The sequence below is a fragment of the Xiphophorus hellerii genome, chromosome 20 (assembly GCF_003331165.1).
Source record: "Xiphophorus hellerii strain 12219 chromosome 20, Xiphophorus_hellerii-4.1, whole genome shotgun sequence".
Taxonomy (NCBI): Eukaryota; Metazoa; Chordata; class Actinopteri; order Cyprinodontiformes; family Poeciliidae; genus Xiphophorus; species Xiphophorus hellerii.
In genome coordinates this window covers 30106666-30125655 of record NC_045691.1, presented here as the reverse complement: position 1 = coordinate 30125655, position 18990 = coordinate 30106666, and the positions used below count along the sequence as shown (strand labels likewise).

At 39.0% G+C, this 18990-nt stretch overlaps 1 protein-coding gene across 1 annotated transcript; it reads right to left on the bottom strand.

Annotated features, from left to right (window-relative positions):
* Window positions 1–425: 425 nt before the first annotated feature.
* Window positions 426–17303, bottom strand: LOC116710813 (calcium/calmodulin-dependent protein kinase type 1D). Its single transcript, XM_032550060.1, has 13 exons — window positions 16991–17303; window positions 15523–15634; window positions 11464–11589; window positions 11203–11277; window positions 10712–10850; window positions 9771–9894; window positions 8819–8894; window positions 7348–7460; window positions 5457–5535; window positions 5282–5369; window positions 3677–4035; window positions 2254–2338; window positions 426–2163 (listed from the first exon to the last, which is right to left on the bottom strand). Exons 2-12 carry the CDS (start codon window positions 15606–15608, stop codon window positions 2275–2277), a joined length of 1329 nt encoding a protein of 442 aa, XP_032405951.1. The 5' UTR covers window positions 15609–15634; window positions 16991–17303; the 3' UTR covers window positions 426–2163; window positions 2254–2274.
* Between the last annotated feature and the right edge of the window lie 1687 nt (window positions 17304–18990).

Genomic DNA, 18990 nt, shown 5'->3' with positions numbered 1-18990 from the left:
GGCAATTAAGGGGGAAAAACTATAACTGACTGGAACTATGTTGTGAGTTTATAAAGCTGAAACATACTGAAAGTATAGATATAATGTCTTTGGTTTTGTGTTTATGAATCTATGTTTTAGCCTTTCAAAGTCGTCTTATTTTAATGGTATTGTTGAGTATTCATTACGCAATTGTTGCATACATAATCACAATACAATACTTTGACCTTTTTGAATTCTGTGCCTAAAAATTAGCCAAAGTATAAAAAACTAAAAGTACTACTAAAACTAATAAAAACTAAACTAAAACTATGCAATTTTTAAATAAGAACTAATAAAAAACTAGTAAACACACTCTCAAAATGAATTAAAACTACCTGAAGTAGACGAAATAAAACTAAACTAAAACCCCAAACCATTATAACCCTGATTCAAAGAGAAACAAGAACAACAGTTACCATATATTTATTGTGAAAACAATACAAAAACGCACTGTACTCTATAAGGAAATACAGTCTTACATGGCATCACTAGTGTCGACTAGAGATGCACCGAGAAATGGGCGGCTGGTTGGAATGGACCATTTGTTACAAATCTCTGAACCTTGAAAAGCCGTTCAGCAACAATAAGATCAGATCTGCTTCTATTCAGAAAGCGCCACCAACACTTTGTGATGCAGACGTTCTTACAAAGGCGAAAATTCAAAGTCAGCCATTTTCAGTGTCAATGAGACGTTTCGAAAATGCCTGGCTTTGCATATCATACTGCTGCTCAGTTTTCTTTTCTGGTGCGAAAAGAGAATCAAATCACACCCTCCCGTGAGAACTTATTTTCAAATTTGCAAAGATGCTAGTTGAAGTACTAGAAAGGCTGACCATGTAGCAGCCGCCTTGCTCTGTTGAAGCCTTTTGAGCCTTTAGCCTAGGATGAGAACATTCTGGATTTGGAAATGTTGGCCACCATTTGGTACAACTTATGATCCGGATTCTCCAGGAGAAACACAGAGGTTTATGTTTAAAGCACTTACCAGGTCAAATATACTTTTATTTTATTTTTTTCTTTTATTTAACTTTTACTTTACCAGGATTAAAAAAACCATTGATATTAAAGAATTTCAAGGGAGTCTATGCCAAAAGGCAGCATATGTCTGATGTGAGATACTGTAGTCAGGTTTCTAAAGGTAAATTAATATTTGTGGCGCAAAGGCTGGACTAAAAATATTAACACTTAATAATGGCTTCTAAAAGATCCTTATGTGTTAAAGTCTTTATTGGCAGATTAAAGCTTTAGAAAAAAAGAAGACTGAAATCGACCACAGATTCTGTTATCGGTGCATCTCTAGCGTTGACAGCATCTTTACACCAGCTTGTGGCACTTTATCACTTTAGTTATGAGAGCAGCTTACAGACTTGTGAGAGAAAAGCACAGCAATCAGCCTTCTGATGGGATTCAGTGATGCTGTGGCAAAGTTTTACTAACATCCGCGTCAGCGTGATTCAGCACGAGCAGCAACACAGAGCAGGCCCAACAGACTGTCGATATCCAAAACGTACATGTCCAGACACCTAAGCTTTGGTGATTTACCATAAGCTCATTCAAACTGTCACTTATAGCTGTATTTTTATACACTGACATATGCAGTGGTGAAATGTGTGACAAATGAGATCACTTAATATAGTGGGATCATGTGTGAAAAGCAAATGACCGGCTCAGAGTAGAGGACAAAATCAAGTTTGAACTCTTCAGTGGCCTTCATTGGATTCCTGGCAACGCCAGAAATACAGAAGACAAGCAGAGCAAGTACGCAAAGACACAATAGACACAAATGGATCACAAACGACAGGACTTTGAAGTTAATACATTATAATGCCATTCCAATTCCAACCGAATTCAAATATCAGTGGTAAATAAATATAGGACATTATTTAAATTATCTATGTCTATATAAGACAAGCACAGAGTTTTGTTACATACTGGGCTTCATCATCAATGAATAATAATTTTCAACCTGTGTCTATCTTTGAACATATGATTGACGTTATTAAGTTTTAAACATTTAATGTGTGTATACTGTCTCTGAATCTGAAGTCGTAGAACAAACTCCAATGGGCTTGTTATCTGCAGCAAACAGAGCGATGGAGTTCAGCAGCAGGCGTGTCAAGGAGGGTCAAGGACTCGGGTCAACTGCAAAAAAACAAATCAAGAATCAGAAAAGGGGGAAAAAAAAGTAAGAATAATAATCTGAATGCTACAACAGGAGGGATGATATTTTACCTTCAGAGGGGACTCTGTTCATCACATGATTCTACAGACTCCAGACTGAAGCGGCTGGTCCTTCCTCTGACCCACAACATCCAAGCTGGACCGCAACATACAACAAGAATTCATTTAAAGAAAGATTCCCTCCCAAAACAATTTACTGCACAGCTCAAAACAAGGGCATTCTGAGAGCTCAGTCCTGGGAATGTGGTGTTCGATCTGAAGAAAGGTATGGCAGCGCTGTTTTTCTGTCTAATGAGGGCATTTATCAAATTCACATCAGCTCAAGTAATTCACACATTCACAAGCATTGGTTTGATACATTCACGAGGTTACGAAGTTAGTTAGTCCTAGAAAGTTGGACTAACTTTTTTGTTAAAAAAGTTAAAGGGTAAAACAAAGAAGAAAATTCAGGGTCTTCGGGTCTTATTTCCCGACCTTTGAGGGTCGGGATGCTGAACACATGAAGAAAAGGGTGTGGAAAAAGTAATGAGAGGCCAAGAAACCGACTGAAATCTGTCACTATTCAGAAAAGCTTCCCAGCTTTTATGTGAAAATCACTATCAGCTTTTATAATACAAACTGATAGTCTAAAAAAAGAATCCTTGATACCAAATTATTGTGACAGCTTGTAAAACAAAGGAAATCCTCACAAAAAGTCTTAATGTTGCTAATGGCAACAACTACAACTGCGTTTCTAAACTCTCTAATGTTCTACTCAGCCATAATCCACAGGTGGACATTTCACTATGAGTTAGCCATGGTCGGGTGGCCTTTGTAAAACTTCTGACAGATGAGTCAAAACAATAACGTAATATAAAGAAAAGGAGATAAAGATATCAAGCATTTTCCCCTATCAATACAATAGGCAATCTGCTCATCCACAAAGGAAGACTCACTGCACAAGACTCCACTGCTGAAGTACAGAATGTTGAAGCTTGATTAAAGTTTCCTGCTGAGAATTTGGACAAGCCAGTGAAATACTAGGACAATATAGTCTGGTCAGACGAGGCCAACAGTAGATTATTTGGAGGTGATGGGCAGGTGATGTTAGGAGGAAGAATGGTTCTATACTCTATCCAACTAAGCTTTCATTGATTTAAAAAAAATAAAGCAGAAAATCTGTAGAAAGAACTGAAGAGCGGTGTGAAAAAGTATTTAATGCGACTTGAAAGTTTGTTCAAGTTACCATAAACTCTCATGTGTCTTTCCAGTTTTCACCCTTAACTTCATTTGGAGTCTAACTCGTTTGTGTGGGCTGCTGCCGACATCCGGTGTAAATCTTGTCTCAATAACTCCATGAGAAATATTTAAACTGAGAACATGTTCCATACTCCTTTTCACAGTATTTCACATGGTATGCCTAAAAAAACTGCTTTTTTTGTGTGTGTTTTTTGTTTTTCGAAAAACATCACAGGGAAGGGGGAGCAGCTCTCACCTGGGAGACGGCCTGAAATGAGTGTCCCCTTCTGAATGGAAGCTGTGGGCGGCGTCTCTTGGATCTGCCATGACGGTAGGCGTGCCGCCAGGTTCGCTGTGACTGGATCTGAGGAGCGGACACATCTCCCTGCCCGACTCTGCGATAGCGCTCCGTGAGTGACTCGCCGTCACAATCGGGTTCCCGTTAGGATCAAGGGGGTCCCCCTTACCGCAGCAGGGACTCGGCAGCTCAGAGTCGGCCTCAGAGGAAGACTCCACTACGATGTTGGGCAGAGAGAGGGGCGAGGCGAGGGGCTCGCTGTGGGACAGCTGCAGTTTCATCATGTGGTGGATTACTGAAGCTGCATTGAAGGCTTGCTATTGGACAACGCACAGAGAGAAAGGACTTCATGAAAGTGGAGAAAAGAACAATTACTAATTGTTTGATATTAGAATATAACTCCTTATGAACCCTTTTCATCCGGCAAATTAAATCAGTTGAATGTAGTTTATTCTATTTTTACAGCACAAGTTCACAGTATTATTATCCTTAAGATACTTCATAAGACAAACAGGTCCAGTTACACCAAAATCTAGTTCAGTTCCAATTTTGTTCAGTTGAATCCAATTCATTTTAATATATTCTAATAGAGTAATACTTGAATACAATCACAGAGAGTCAAATTCAGTCTAGTTACAACACAATACATTGTTTGCACAATTATGAGGCAGATTGCATGTTTGTGGATTCATCTTATTATGCATTAAAGGGGCAGTATTATGTATTTTCCAGGCACATAGTGCCATTTTATAGCACAATAGCACAATCATATAACTACAAATGTGACTCAAAAGAAATTTCACTTTGTAAATAACGCCTCCGTCTCTTTAAGAACTTTTGCTGTTTCTGAAATGCTAATGTTTTTACCAGCGTTGCACTGAGAAGCAGCTCATAATGAGCTCAGCCGGTGTGCAGTACCACCAGGTGTTTGTTAATGACAGGGGACGGCTGCTCTGTGAGGGGAAGCTCTGGAGCTTGGATACTGCCACGCTGAGAAGGTCCTGCACCTCCAGGGTTGCCATGGGAGATTATAGGATTTCTCAAACTCCACTCCAGGTATGTTTTTGATGACAGAACAACATTATACCATGAGGTAAAACTCAAAAGGGTCAGTTTCACATAACACTGCCCCTTCAACCTCAGACCTGAATATTTCGTGAAGTAAAAAAGGAATGCTTAATTGTGTGCCTAATTATTGGGCAATTATTTGTAGGCAGAACTTTTATGCAGTCAAATCAAAAATGAAGATTTTCCTATCTCACCTCTTTATTTTTATGTATTAAAGTTAAAATAAACTATTTTAAAGCTGCAAATAGAAATTTCTGGGGGAAGTAGCAAACATTTATTTTTATCAGTCCTTTTTTGTGGACTAAGTAAGTGTATCTTCAAGATTATAACTGCTCATTAGTATTTATTGTTTATGTTTATTACTATATTTTTTTTATTGCTGTTCTGTGATGTCCCTGTCCCCCCTCTTCAGGGATCAATAAAGTGTCATTATTACCTATCAATTATCTTAAATCTAATTATGGTATTAAAGCAGCATGCAGCAGGGTCACTAACCTTCCATTTGGTTTTGACAAAGTTTCTCCCCATCTGTTCACAGACAGACTGATAAATGTCCAGGTCTTTGGCCGTGTTTTCGGCAATCCTGGAATCACATCAGTAGTGCATGTTAGCAGGAACTCGCTGAAAAACAGATTAAAGAACCTGTTTGTGGTTAAGAGGGAGAACTCACCACGGATGCCGAAGTGCCTGTTCAGTAGTGAAGCGTTTGGTGGGTTTTTTTTCCATCATGTTCCGAATGAAGTCTTTGGCTGTTGACACATGAGGCAGAAACCTTACGCTTGAGGGCGCTAAATCTGAACCTGTTTAAACATCTGCAGTCCTAAACATGGCACTGGTGTTATTTAAGTGTTTTTTAGAGTCACTAATTTAGATGGCTAAGAGTCACTGAAATGTCCATGAAGCAGACTAACATTCCAAATGCTCCATTGTAATTGCAAGTGTTGTGCAAACTGATCCTGTGATATGATGGTAATTACAACAAGAAAACAAAATGCACAGAAATATTTATTGTGTCCCTATATTCTGATCAGTTAGCCAAGCACGTAGCATAAGCTGAATGTTTAAATCCATGTTGTAGATTTTGGCCAAGACACTGAATTCAGCAAGCAACACAAAGGCATGTGAAAGGCATGGCCTGAGTACATTTAGCATAATAGTGGCAGAGAGTGTGCTATGATTTGCTCGACACATTTAGTCTGAGAAAAGTATCTCTGGCTTATAATACACGGTAGATTCTAGAAACATCGTGCTAGAAACATCAGAGGGAGGCTTGGGGTCTTTCCACTCCCCCGTTTTATGTTCCACCTGTGAGGTTGGAGACCGGGAGGAGGAGCAGGCCCGTGGCAGGGACCCATGCTGGTGGGCGCCTCTACCCAGCGGCAAGTTGGTGGTTCTCAGTGTCCGGGGTTGGCTGCTCGGTTATGTTGGCTCCCTCCTGGTGGCTGCTTGATGAAGGCGAGGCCCCCGGGTTTTTTGAGCCTCTAGTGGAAGGTGGCATGTCCTTGAGGCCCTTGAGTCTCCGATCTCTGGGATCTGCTCTGGTGGAACTTGTGGGCCCCTCACTGCAGTCCACTGGGGCTTCTGCACTGCGGCTGCAGCTTGGTTTTACGACCGGGGCTGTAACTGTTTATCAGGTGGATGATTAAGTCGCTACTCTTGTGTGTTTTTGAACTTAATCATTATTTCAGGTCTTTTATTTCTACATTTCAAACCTTTTGACAGGATGAATTATTATGCTTATTTATGACATGTTGCTGCTTCTGGTTAGTGTAGAATGTCTGAAAGGAAGAATTGTTGGGAAGAAAGAAAATCTTTGAAAGGGGTTGTAGCTGCTGGTGTTGCTGTGGTAATCCTGATGGAACATTGTGAGCGATTAATCCAGAGGTTGTGATGTTTATCCAAGGTTACAACATTATGAAAGGAGAATTATTATACGGTCGAATTGTACGTCAACAAAGCATCTGTCCCAGAGTAGCAGAGGTTTCTGGAGCCAGCAAAGGACCTGAGAGCTCTCCTTCTCTGATTTTAATCACTGATACAAACAATACCTCATCTGTCAACAAACTACCTGAATAATAATCACAAGGTGACCTAAAACAAAACACAGACAAAATATCACCATTATCTTCTACATAACCATTTATCTGTCTACAGTGCTATCAAGTGTAAGGAAGGTAGGTGCTAGCTGGCATTCAGTGTGTGCAGCAACTATATCTGGCTTAATCCAGCAGGTCAAACCACTATAAATGTCTCCAGAGGCTGATGTCACGGTATGTTTGATTAAATATCCTAATCCTAAGGATTATGTGAACAAATCCTGCCCAAAGAGAAGCAAGTTTATTTATATAGAACAGCTGCCACACAAGGCAACCCAAAGTGATTTTCTGATCACCAAAGAAAGGACAGAAAGAATTTTATTCTTAAAGTAATCTGAAAAGTCATTGCAAGGCTTGTTGGGTCAGCGTTCCGAAGGTGAGGCGTCTGTCAGCCAGCTTACTTTAGTATTGGTGTTTACACTGGTAATATAGACATGTTGCGATCTGAAAGACTTCTTTTCTTACCTGACTCAGAGATGTCATCCCAGAAAGGTGAATGGAAGGCATACTCGGCCCTCATGATCTTTGAAAACAGACGAGTCTCGTTTTCTTCAAAGAACGGAGGGTAGCCACAGAGTCTGCAGAATATAGAGCAAAATTAGCTACGTCATTTGTGCCTTTGCAGTTTTCTGTGTCTCATGTAATTTACCATCCCAACAGGTAATGTGACCAATGGATCTGAACAAAAAAAGTTGTATGAAAGTGAAATTAATTGGATGAAAGTTCTGTGATTTGTAAGATTTGTAAAGTGCAGACCTAACAGTTGTCCTGTTGACAGTTTCCCCCAGCTGAGCTATGAAAACCTGAACCTCCTTCTGACTCACTGAGGGCCTTTTGGCTGCTCCTGTGTCAATGCTCTCCTCCTTCTTTCCATTTCCATTTGATGGATTGAACAGAGCTAATTCAAATTTTCAAATCATGGACTGTTGTTCCAGGCTGGACAGTACCACAGTTGGTAGCACTTTTGCCTGGGTTTGAATCCCGGCCCAGGGTCTTTCTGCATGCAGTTAGCATGAGTGGGTTTTCTCTGGGTACTCCGACTTCCTCTCACAGTCCAAAAACATTGCCAGTCCATGCCCTGCGATGGAATGGCAACCTGTCCTGGGTGTTGTTGACCGCTGGAGATAGGCACCAGCACCAGTCGCAACCCCACTAGGGATAAGTGTGTAAGATAACGGGTGGGTTATAACCTAACCCTGCTTTAAGCTTTCCTCCCAGACCTGTAATCCTCGGTTTTCATTATGTTTTTTGTTCACCACTGTTCTCCAACGGCCTTCTGCAACAACTGGACTCCTCCATGTATATACTGCTGAATTTTAAACTTTGTATACCGCCTGATTGAAAAACTGATTGTCAGTTGATCTCAAAATGCAAAAAGAAGAAGCAGAAAGGATTACACAAAAACATATTTTTCGACAATTGATGAAAAACCATAGAATAAAACTGAACTAAAATTATCAATAAAGGTCTCAGCAATGAGTAACCTGACCGTTCTTCTTGATCACTTCAAAATATTTGCATAGACATTCTTGATCCGATTGTTTCCCATTTTGATGGACGGGCCCAAGAGACACTGAAGGGCAGGTACAGTCAAGTGTGAGGATGACCAGAGGGGTGTGGTCAGGACGATAGAAAGTACACTCTTGTAGTTGACGTTCGGGATTTAGCTCGCTTGATTTGGTTTGGCAATTTACAATTTACTTTTATGGGTAGAGGTAATTTAAAAACCTGCCTTTCATTTGAAACGTTATCGGTCAACACTTGCTGCAGAGCATTGATCAAAAGAGATCAATGCTCAATGCTGCCCTCTTTGGGCGGAATGGCAGCACTGAGACGGTTTTAGGCAAAATATTGCAGAATTAAACATAAAAATGTAAAACTTTGCACAGAAGCTTAAAGGTCCAATTTATAGTTCACCGAGGTGAAACATACTTACAGGATGTATGTGATAACTCCGATGGACCAGCAGTCCACTGCTTTGCTGTAGGGCTTCTGAGCCAAAACTTCAGGAGCTTAAATGAAAAACAGTGGACAACATTCAAGTTAAAAAGCACTTCCCATCAAGAATGTCAAGCTATCGTGTTACACAAAGAATACTGTTGGCATGAAATAAAGTAATTTTTTTTTTTCAGACCGAAGCCTCAAATCTCAGAGACATAAATTAGAATTTTGTGAAATTTGCTGTATGACAGCAGTGTTAAGTTATATAAAGTAGTTGGTTTGTGTCAGTGTTTACTGCTAAGGATTTTTGTTAACTTGCTGTTATTTGGAATTTTGCCACTAAAAGTTTAACAGGAAAAACACAGCTTATGTTATGAAATGTACTATAAAGGTGCTATGTGACTACAACTAAATAAGTGATGACACATAGTTGGATTTTGTATTGATTTTTGCTAGAAAAAAAATGTGCAAACTCAGCTTTAACCCTTAATACTGGAAATCAATGGGTCTTTTAAAGTTTGCATCTCACTACCCTGTGATTTTAGTGACAAAAAAGATTCTGTTTAACTTCTGACCTGTTTGGTCTTTTCTATTTCTTGAATATTCTAGCATTTACTATAACAGTTAGTACTTCTTTTTATGTCAAGAGGACAAAAGTTTGTGACTTCATTTAATGTTCTATTCTGTTCATGTAATTTATTTTTACTTTACTGGAGTTTTGAACCATTTTTACCTCTGAAATAAACTTCTAAACATTGACAGATAAAAATTATATTCCAAGATAGTAATTTGTGTGTAAACAAGTTGCCTTCATTGGTGGTGTACTTTACAAATGAGCAGATTCTAATTTCATCTGGAGTTGCATTGCTGAAAATCAACAAATACATTACATGAAGGCAGTATTCACACAAGGTTTGTAAAGTAGGCAAACCTTAAGATTCACTTACCAACATAACCTGGGGTGCCACAGGCTGTAGACATGACTCCATGCTCAAGTGTCTTAGACAGACCAAAGTCACTGACCATGATCTTAGCATTCTCGTCCATGTTGTAGTACAGCAGGTTCTCAGGCTGTGCAAACAGACGAAGAAACAAAAAAGATGAGAACTTTACTAACTTCATAAATACCTGGAACCACAGGAACCAGATTTTATGGTGGTCGAAAGTATAGCGGCCTAACTATGGAAGTAAATATGTGTCTCTAGGATGATCAGGTTGAACGTTTTGCGTTTGAATTTTAAAAACTTGAATTTTTTATGTGCACAATCTTTTAACACTGAAAAATTAAACCGAAAAACCAACTATTGAAAATGTGATCACTTTGAAATAGTGATGTGTTTTTTTTTTAGCTTGAAGTAAAAATAAGAAATGAAATTTTAACCATGTCAAAAAGAATAACAATGAAATTTCCTTTAGGTTAAAAATGTATTCTGAATATATTTTAACACTGAAAGAGTAAGTACAAATATACAACATTAAAATTTCAGTGGCACTTTATTTATTCAAATCCTTGTGACACATATTTACACCAAACATTTAGTTACCCATGTATCTGGTAATCACAGCCGGCCTACTTTATTTGCTTTAGTTTTATCTACCATAAATAGTGAGCATTTGCAATACTAATTTAAACAGTTTTTCATTATTATTATTATTATTATTATTTTCTTTTTTTGCTAAAAAAATAAAAATGTGGATGTGACTTTTCAGTGAGTCACTGAACATGATCTTTATAGTGAAAAGTGTGAAGAAATGACCAGACACACGAATTCCAGTTTTCAACTTGTGAAAGGTTGTATCTGCACAGGCTGTGTGTGTGTGTGTGTGGGGGGGGGGGGGGAGGGTTGCACGGGGGTGGGGGTGGGTGTGTCTGTGTGTGTGTGTTTACCTTCAGATCTCTGTGCACTATGCTGTTTTTATGAAGATAGCTGACAGCCTCCAGCACCTGTTTGATCACTTTGCTGGCGTCCTTCTCGGTGTAAACCCCTTTGTCTAAAATGCGATCAAACAGTTCACCGCCGGACACCCTGTTCATGCACACAGACAGAAAAAAAGGAAGGTCAGATTTTTGACCTTTCTAGAAATCTGCTGTGATGTCTTTAATGTACGAGCATTGATTTTTCTGCATCCTTTGTTCCAAGGCATTTGTCATTAGCTGATTTTTTTTTTTATTACATTTAAAATTTATTTTTATCAGAAGCTATAGCTAATTATAATCAACATTAGCTTTTAGGTAATGCCTTTATTAGTAATAGCACACTGAAAATTTTGCTATAAAACAAAAAAAAAACAAAAAAGATGTTTAATATGTGATGTTTTTTTTCTCTTTTTTGCTATTGTTCAATATAGTGATGTGATAAAAGGAATGAATCCACTTACAGTTGCATGACAAGGTAGTAATGTGTTTGGCTTTCATAAAAATCCTCCAATCCTACGACATTATCATGTTTTATCCTGGAAGAGAGACAAAGACAAAGATGCATTTTAGCTGTTGAACTTTATTTGCAAGAGCTTACTCAAAAAGATGAGTTAAAAAAAAACAGTGAAGAAAAGGAACAGTCAGCTTTTTCAGTCTTTCTGTTTACTAAAATCTGATTCAAATCCTCTCCATGAATTACTCTGATAATGTGTGAATTTTACCTCTTCAGTACGTTGATCTCGTTTTCCAGATTGCTGTGAGTGAGGTGCTTCTTCTTCAGACACTTCAGGGCGTAAAGCTGACCCGTTTTCTTTTCTCTCACCATGTAAACCTCAGAGAACGACCCCCTGCATGGACAGAGAGGCCACGTGAAAACAGTATCCGTTTCTAACAATAGCATTTACTTAAATTACATACACAACACTTTTTTTTGTAGTTGTTTGGTTTGTCTTAGCTTTATCGTCAGTTTAGATGGTTGGAAGTAGAGTTTTTTAAAGTGCTGGCCACTATTTAACAGCAGGTCAATGCCTCCACCACACCTCTAATTCCCTAACACCCTATTTCTTACCATTTTCCAAGATCTCTACATGGGACACACAATTATTAAACACAACATCAACCTCATTTGTTGATAATATTTCAGCTCTACAGAGACAAAAATCCCTTCCATCGGCCCTTGTGCCACCGTCTCCAATGTGAGAAGACTTCTCCTTCATGGGCTTTTTACTGTAAGTGCTATATTCGAGCTGAATTGGACCAAAAGGTAAATGCTTGTCCACTCAGATCATCAGGCTGTGTTCGCACTGATTACCAAAGTGCAAACAAACAACCAAGAAATGATGCAATTCCTTCATTAGCTCCATTTGATCGCAGTCCAACATCCATTTATCATCTACAGTATTCAGAATACACTCATGGCCATTTCCACAATATAAGCATGCAGATGCACTATTGCACTTGTCCCAAATCAAGACTAGCTTTATTGTTAAAGGGTGTTGTTGTGCAGCAGGGATCGCAACAATGTTTAGCTAATTCGACTCTTAATAATTATGATTCATAATTTATTATTAATGAAATTATCAATGATGTTAAGTTTCTTTTAGTTAAAACAAAGTCGGGTTACCGCCTGATGATCAGGAATCATTAGCCAAGCCCATTCAATGCACACGCACCAGAACAAACCTACCCAAACATTAGCCTTACAATCAAAATATTTTGCTAACGGGCGTGCCGTGGTGGTGTAGTGGTTAGAGCGACCCACATTTGGAGGCCTTCAGTCCTCGACGCGGCCATCGCGGGTTCGACTCCCGGACCTGACGACATTTGCCGCATGTCTTCCCCGTTTCCTGTCAGCCTACTATCATATAAGGGACACTAGAGCCCACAAAAGACCCCCTGGAGGGGTAAAAAAAAAAGAAATTTTGCTAACTTCTTTGGTGACACTAACACTAAACTATACACAGTATTGTTCTTACTAACTCATTACCTCTTTTTGTGTTTGCAATGTATTCTGATTTAGACTCTGAAATAGACTAAAGTGCCGTAAAAATAAACATTTTACAGATTTTTTTTCATTGTTTTCTCTTTTTCAGTACAAAGATATGTTTGACATTTAGGGACTATATTTGTGGACTGATGAGACAAATTGATTTTTTTACATGTATGAATGTATACCTCTGAAGTGTACAGATTATTTACTTTTTCACAAGGAGCCAGTTTGGCTTGGAAATCTTTTTTTTTTCTGAAATAACATCACTGAACGCTGCATTCTGTCGTTACATTCTGTCGATATAAAACATCGCCTGGTTCTGCTCCGACTACCTCGCTTCACACTCATTCAGCACGGACTCATACACTCAGACTCCTAATCCTCTAATGAAGTTGTGCTAGGATGTTCCAGCTCAGTTCCTCTGACGTAAGCTCTCAGACACGCACAACACACACACACACACACACACAGGACACATTCAGAGCCGGGTGAGAAATGTGCAATAAAGCAGCTTTCAACAACAGGAGTGAGTTCATCCACACACCTGTCAACTGTGTGTTCCAGGTGACTGTCCTGGCTAACAAAGCTACCATGCAGTCTCAATCTGGGCTAATGAAGCACGTGATGCAAATTACAAGAGAAGGCAGTTTTTTTTTTTGTTACAGTGGGTTTGATTGGCTGGCCTGATTGTCTCAGTGCTCAAATGAGTGCCTTAAATACAAAAGGGCCACTTAATCGTAACAACAAAAGCTACAATATGTTTTTGATTAATATAACTACATGATGACAATAATAAAACACATTTAGCTTAGTTCAGTTTAGTTTGTTTGCTTATAGCATAAACAAGTAACTATGTTAAAGTTAAACTAAACCCCCCCAAATCAACTCTTTTTTGTTGATAAACTGTCTAAATAGGTTATTGAATGGAAGTCATCAGAACATGGTTCCTCTATTAACCATTTAACAATGTTTTACCAATGTTGAACTGAGAAGTAGCTCCTATAATGAGCTCAGCAGATGTGCAGTTTCACCAGGTGTTTGCTAATTGCTGCTGGCTAGTCTGAAGGAGCAGAAGGGGGAGAGACCGTGTGGGAGGGGAGCTCAGCGAGGTGCAAGCTGCGAATCTTGGAAATTGCAGCTCTGATGAGAAGCTTCATTCGGTCCACCGAGATGGGACCGAAGCTTTTACACAGCTGAATGGTTGCCATGGAGATATAAGGTTTTCTCAAACATGCCTGAAAGAATCAAGGCAACACTCCAGGTATGTTTTTGATGAGGGAATAACATTATGACATGGTGTGAAGCTAAAAGAAAAAATAAAAAAAAGTTGAATTTACATAATACTGCCCCTTTAAACTTTTTACTTTTATACACCTTACATCACTGATGACTTTCCCACCTCTTATTGTTAACATTTTATATGGAATTTTTATATAATAAATTATATTCTCTGCATGTTCTCCCTGTGCATGCGTGGGTTCTCTCCCAGTACTCCAGCTTCCTCCCACAGTCTAAAAACATGACTGTCTAAAATTTTTCTTAGGTGTGTGTGTGCATGGTTGTCTGTCTTGTCTGTCTCTGTGTTGCCCTGCGATGGACTGGCAACCTGGGCACCAGCACCCCCTGCGGCCCCACTAGGGATAAACGTGTTAGAAAATGGGTGGATGGAAATTATATTCTCATCTAATATATATTTCTTCTAGTTGTTGTGCCCATTTGGATCATGACTTACAGAATTAACATCTGGCAAATGTAGTATTTTTATGTAAATCACCTTGTTGTACAGAATACTATATGTTTGCATTATTCTGCTCTTTATAGGGATAACAACAATAATAAGATGATATCTGCTAACCTGTGGTAGAGTCTACGGGTAACCGTTGAGCAGACATGCCAGTTGTAGGTTACGAAATGACATTTAAAAACAGCTTGACCTTAATAAGAGTTTCCTCATTATCACCGTTTGGGTTTTATACAACCAAGCTTAAAAGCTGGCCTTATTTCAGCCAGCTGACCATCAGTGTGCAATAAAAGGTGGGGATGGGGCAAAGCATCATTACCTTAAACCCTTATAGCCACACAAAGCTCTGATGGTCCAGCTCTTTCAGAAGAATCTCATTATAAGTACGTTCATGTCAGAGGGACATTTTTGTGGTTTTGAACATTTCAAAGCTAGTTTACCTCACACCCTCTGTGTGAGCCTCTGTTTTGGGTCATGACTTACAGAATTAACAACTAAAAAGAGCTCTGTATAAAAGCTCCTGATACATGGATTTCACTTTTACAGAACAGATGCTGAGTTCATTGCAAAGCAATGTAAAGAAAAACACCCTACTAGCTACTGATTCTTCCGATCATTCCTAGTGAACGAGCGGGTTATTGTTGAGCTGGTAACTCAGCCCAATAAATATCGTTACATTATTACTACAGTGTATTTGTTCTCTGCGCTTCTCTGTCCTTGAGACTGTAAGTTGGTTGTGACAGTAAAAACTGGCCTCTGTCTTCATTTCAGCAAAACAATTTGCAATATATTTTTTTTTCATTTAAACATCAAGTGGAACATAACAGGGAAAGCTGTAAAGCTCCACTTGTGAAAGTAAATCAGTTGGGCTTGTCCTTGGCACTAACGAAACAAAACTATTCTGAGAGCCAAACTGCCAGACCGGACATGTAAAAATGGAAAAAAAGCATATTTGCATGAAGATTGTGTTTAATTTGTTTAGTTTGTTTGTTTGTTTATAGCCAATGTAAATGGCCAGGTGTTAAGTCACTGTAGTACAGAAGTACTTACGATCCCATTTTTCCTTTGAAATCGAACACATCCTTGATGTTGCTGACATTTTTCTTCCAGCTGCAGATGATCTCCTTCCGCCCCATCTTGGCTCTGACGTTGCCGTAGACTCCTGCAGGACGCATAGCAAAACCAGCAGTTCTTACAAGTCCTCTGTCATAAGCTACACCAATAAAAATGTATTTTATTCTGACAGTATGATCATCATGGAAGTACTGAAACTATTGTATTATCTAAATATAATATTTGTGTTTTGGAGCTGAAGTGGTTTGTGGTTCTGATCAGGATGTCTCTTGGGAACCTCTGGAGGTTTCCCCCAGCATGTCCCACCAGGAGGAGACACCGGGTCAGACCTAGAGCGTACTGCGTGGACAATGTGTCCCTTATCACCTGGGAACACCTGAATGAGCTGGGATAAAAAATTTGGGCAAGTAAGTAGTTCCATAAATTGTTTGACATCCATAAAGGTATTCGTTGCAAATCAGTGTAGAGCTCAATTTGTACAGTTGAAGAGTCAAAGAAAAGCTGACAAATAAAGTCAAGTAACTGCCAATTTACTTATTTATCTATTTATTTATTTTACAAATGTTGGTTTCAAGGCAGTTTTCAGCAGAATTATTAATCTGTTTATATAACCAGCTGCAGACAGGTCAGTTCCTACTCAGTAAAGCTCATTTGTACCCATCACTTACACCAGATTCAAAAAAGTACAGGATTAGAGAGATAAATAGCTGGTTAACTAATCCTCCCATTCATTCCCTCAGTCCTCTCTGCTCCGCCTCTCCCGCCCTCCAGCGCTGTTCAGTGGAACAGATTAAAGGCTATTTGACCCCCAGATCAGAGTTCTTCAGTTATTTCCTTAAAAGATTAGAAATGTGTACCTTGTAAATAGCGTGACAAACTAGTGTTGCTTGATTTTCTATATATATGTTTTTAAATTTACCATTTATTATCGAGATAACGTGATTAAAAAAAAAAATAACAATCCCGCTGTTTGCAGCTCTGAATCTTTTCTGTATAATTCCTTATGAGTAGATTTTAGTTCAACTAATAACAAAACAACACAACTAAAGTTGTTTTATTATTATATTGCCAAGTAAAGGTGCCCGACCAAACGAGTTTCAACATCTAATAGCAGCCTAAATCCTTTACAGACTGTCTTGTTCAACATTTTATATCGAAATTTAAAACATAATGACTAAGACTAAGGCAACAGCAAATTAACTACGAAATAAAAACGACTTTTAAAAAGCAGAGTTTGTCTTTATGTAGTCCTGAAATAAAGAAGCAACTAGTCCCCGAAGTTACTGATTACAGACTATAACTTATCAGAGCCTTTTGGTTCTAAGACACTTTCAAACAAAACAACACGCAAGGATGCGAACACTGAACAATATTATATATATATAATATATATATATCTTATTCAAAAACCCTAAGCTGGAAGTTTTGTAAATGTGTCTCTTACCTGTGGCGCGTGGCAGATGCGGTGACTTGAGGAATCCGCGCGCGGCTCTATGTGGCCGGGGCGGGGCGGAGTCTCATTCATTCACATCGCGCGCGCGGCCTGAAAAACGTGTACAGGGCTGGAAACTGCGTCACGTTTTTATCATGAGGGCGCTTTTGTTTGGTTGCTACCTTATGTCCATTTGCTGAGATCTCTTCTCAGTGTTGATTATTCAGACGCCTTTTATATGTGACTCGTTTGGTAGCCATGTTTTATTTACAGGTCTATGAAAAAATGAAGAGCCCGCTGCGCAGAACCCCATTGAAAACCTGGTTATTCCAACACATATTGATTTCTGAACTCTTCCCGGGTGAAAACATCAGTATTGCTGTTTCTAAATGAATATGAATTTGTTTTCTTTGCGCTGTTTGAGGCCTGGAAGCGCTGCATCTTTGCATCTTTTTCATCATTTTGACCATTTCTCTTTTTCTGCCAATAAATATTACATCTTTGCTTGGTATTTTGGAGACATGTTGTCAACATGTTGGAGACATGTTGTATGTGTAAACAAAAAGGGATTATGCAAATTAGCATGCATTTCATATTCAAATATCACACTTACTTAAATTTATGTGATGTGTATTATGATGGAATATGGCCTCTCTGACGTATCCTCTCTGAAAAAGAGTTACATATTCATATGTGCAGAATAAATCCATTACAAATGTTATCATGCACCGGAGATGGTGGGAAAGATTACCTCAGTACTCTCTACAATGCACCCCCAACTTTGACTTTGACTAGGCCAGTCTAGCACATGGATATGCCTAAAGGGCAGAATAATGATGATAATCCTTCGGTACATTTTTAAAAAATGATTTATTGTGTTAGCGTGAAGATATCCAAGTCTCTCTTCCTGGTGTTTTTGAAGAGAATAGAAATAACATTTACCGTCCCTCAACGGGGAAATGGTCACCTGCAGTGAAACCGTTACATGCAAACTGGATTGCTGTCGTCGTTGCTCTTTTGGATCCGCTGGTTATTATTCTACGATCATCTGCTGAACGTAGATCTTCACATGCGCACATAAGCTGTTCAGGACCGAACAGCTGCGGCCAAGCAAAACAGCTCGGCAAAAACGCACCGTGTGATTATGACACAGCGAGTCAGCATAACTACCCTGTTGACTTTATCACACAACCAATGGGATCTCTGCAACAACAAGCTCTGCTTAACGAGGCACTTTGCGCGGTTCTAGACTAACGGAGTAGCGCTGAGTGTGTTTGCAGCTATCGCAGGTTCACACATGTTTCACTTCGAGGGATTCTCTTCGAAACTGACAGTATTTCCTATAGGCCAGTGGTTTTCCCCGGGGAAACAAGATATGTTCGCACTGAAAGGAGATTCTGAATGCTTAGGACTGTCAATCAAATCTCATCATAATGATGAGTGGGATTTTTAAAATCATCTTTGGCAGGAATAAATGAGGTCTCCTCAAATACTCAACACCAGAAATTACATTTATTTTATATTTTATAAAATATTTAAAAGTTGTTTTTTTTTCATTAATTGTTTATGTGGTTATATTTATTAAAGTTTGCTTTGTTGTCAGAACTGCTATTAAATATTCGCAGGCCCGAATAGCACTCATGATCAAAATCTGTGAAAATGTCACGTATTTACATCTCGTGCTGCTGGATCATAACCAGAATGCAGGTTAGGTTTCAACATGAAGAAACGGGAGCAAGGCACACAAAAGATAGAGCAAGAAAATGACTGAAAATGACATTTAAACTTTTTGCAAAGGTCATTAACCATTCGTTTGACTCGGGTGTGTCGGAGCAGGGACACATCCAAAGGTTGCAGGACAGAGAGACTCGATCACTCGATGACCCCCAAAATAGAGACCAAGGAAACCTGTGCAGGTGTTTCGACTTGATTGTCCATTAAGGTGTGATACCATGAGTTATCATTTCTTTACTTTTTGACAATGTCCTAATTTTCTGAGTCATTTAATAAGT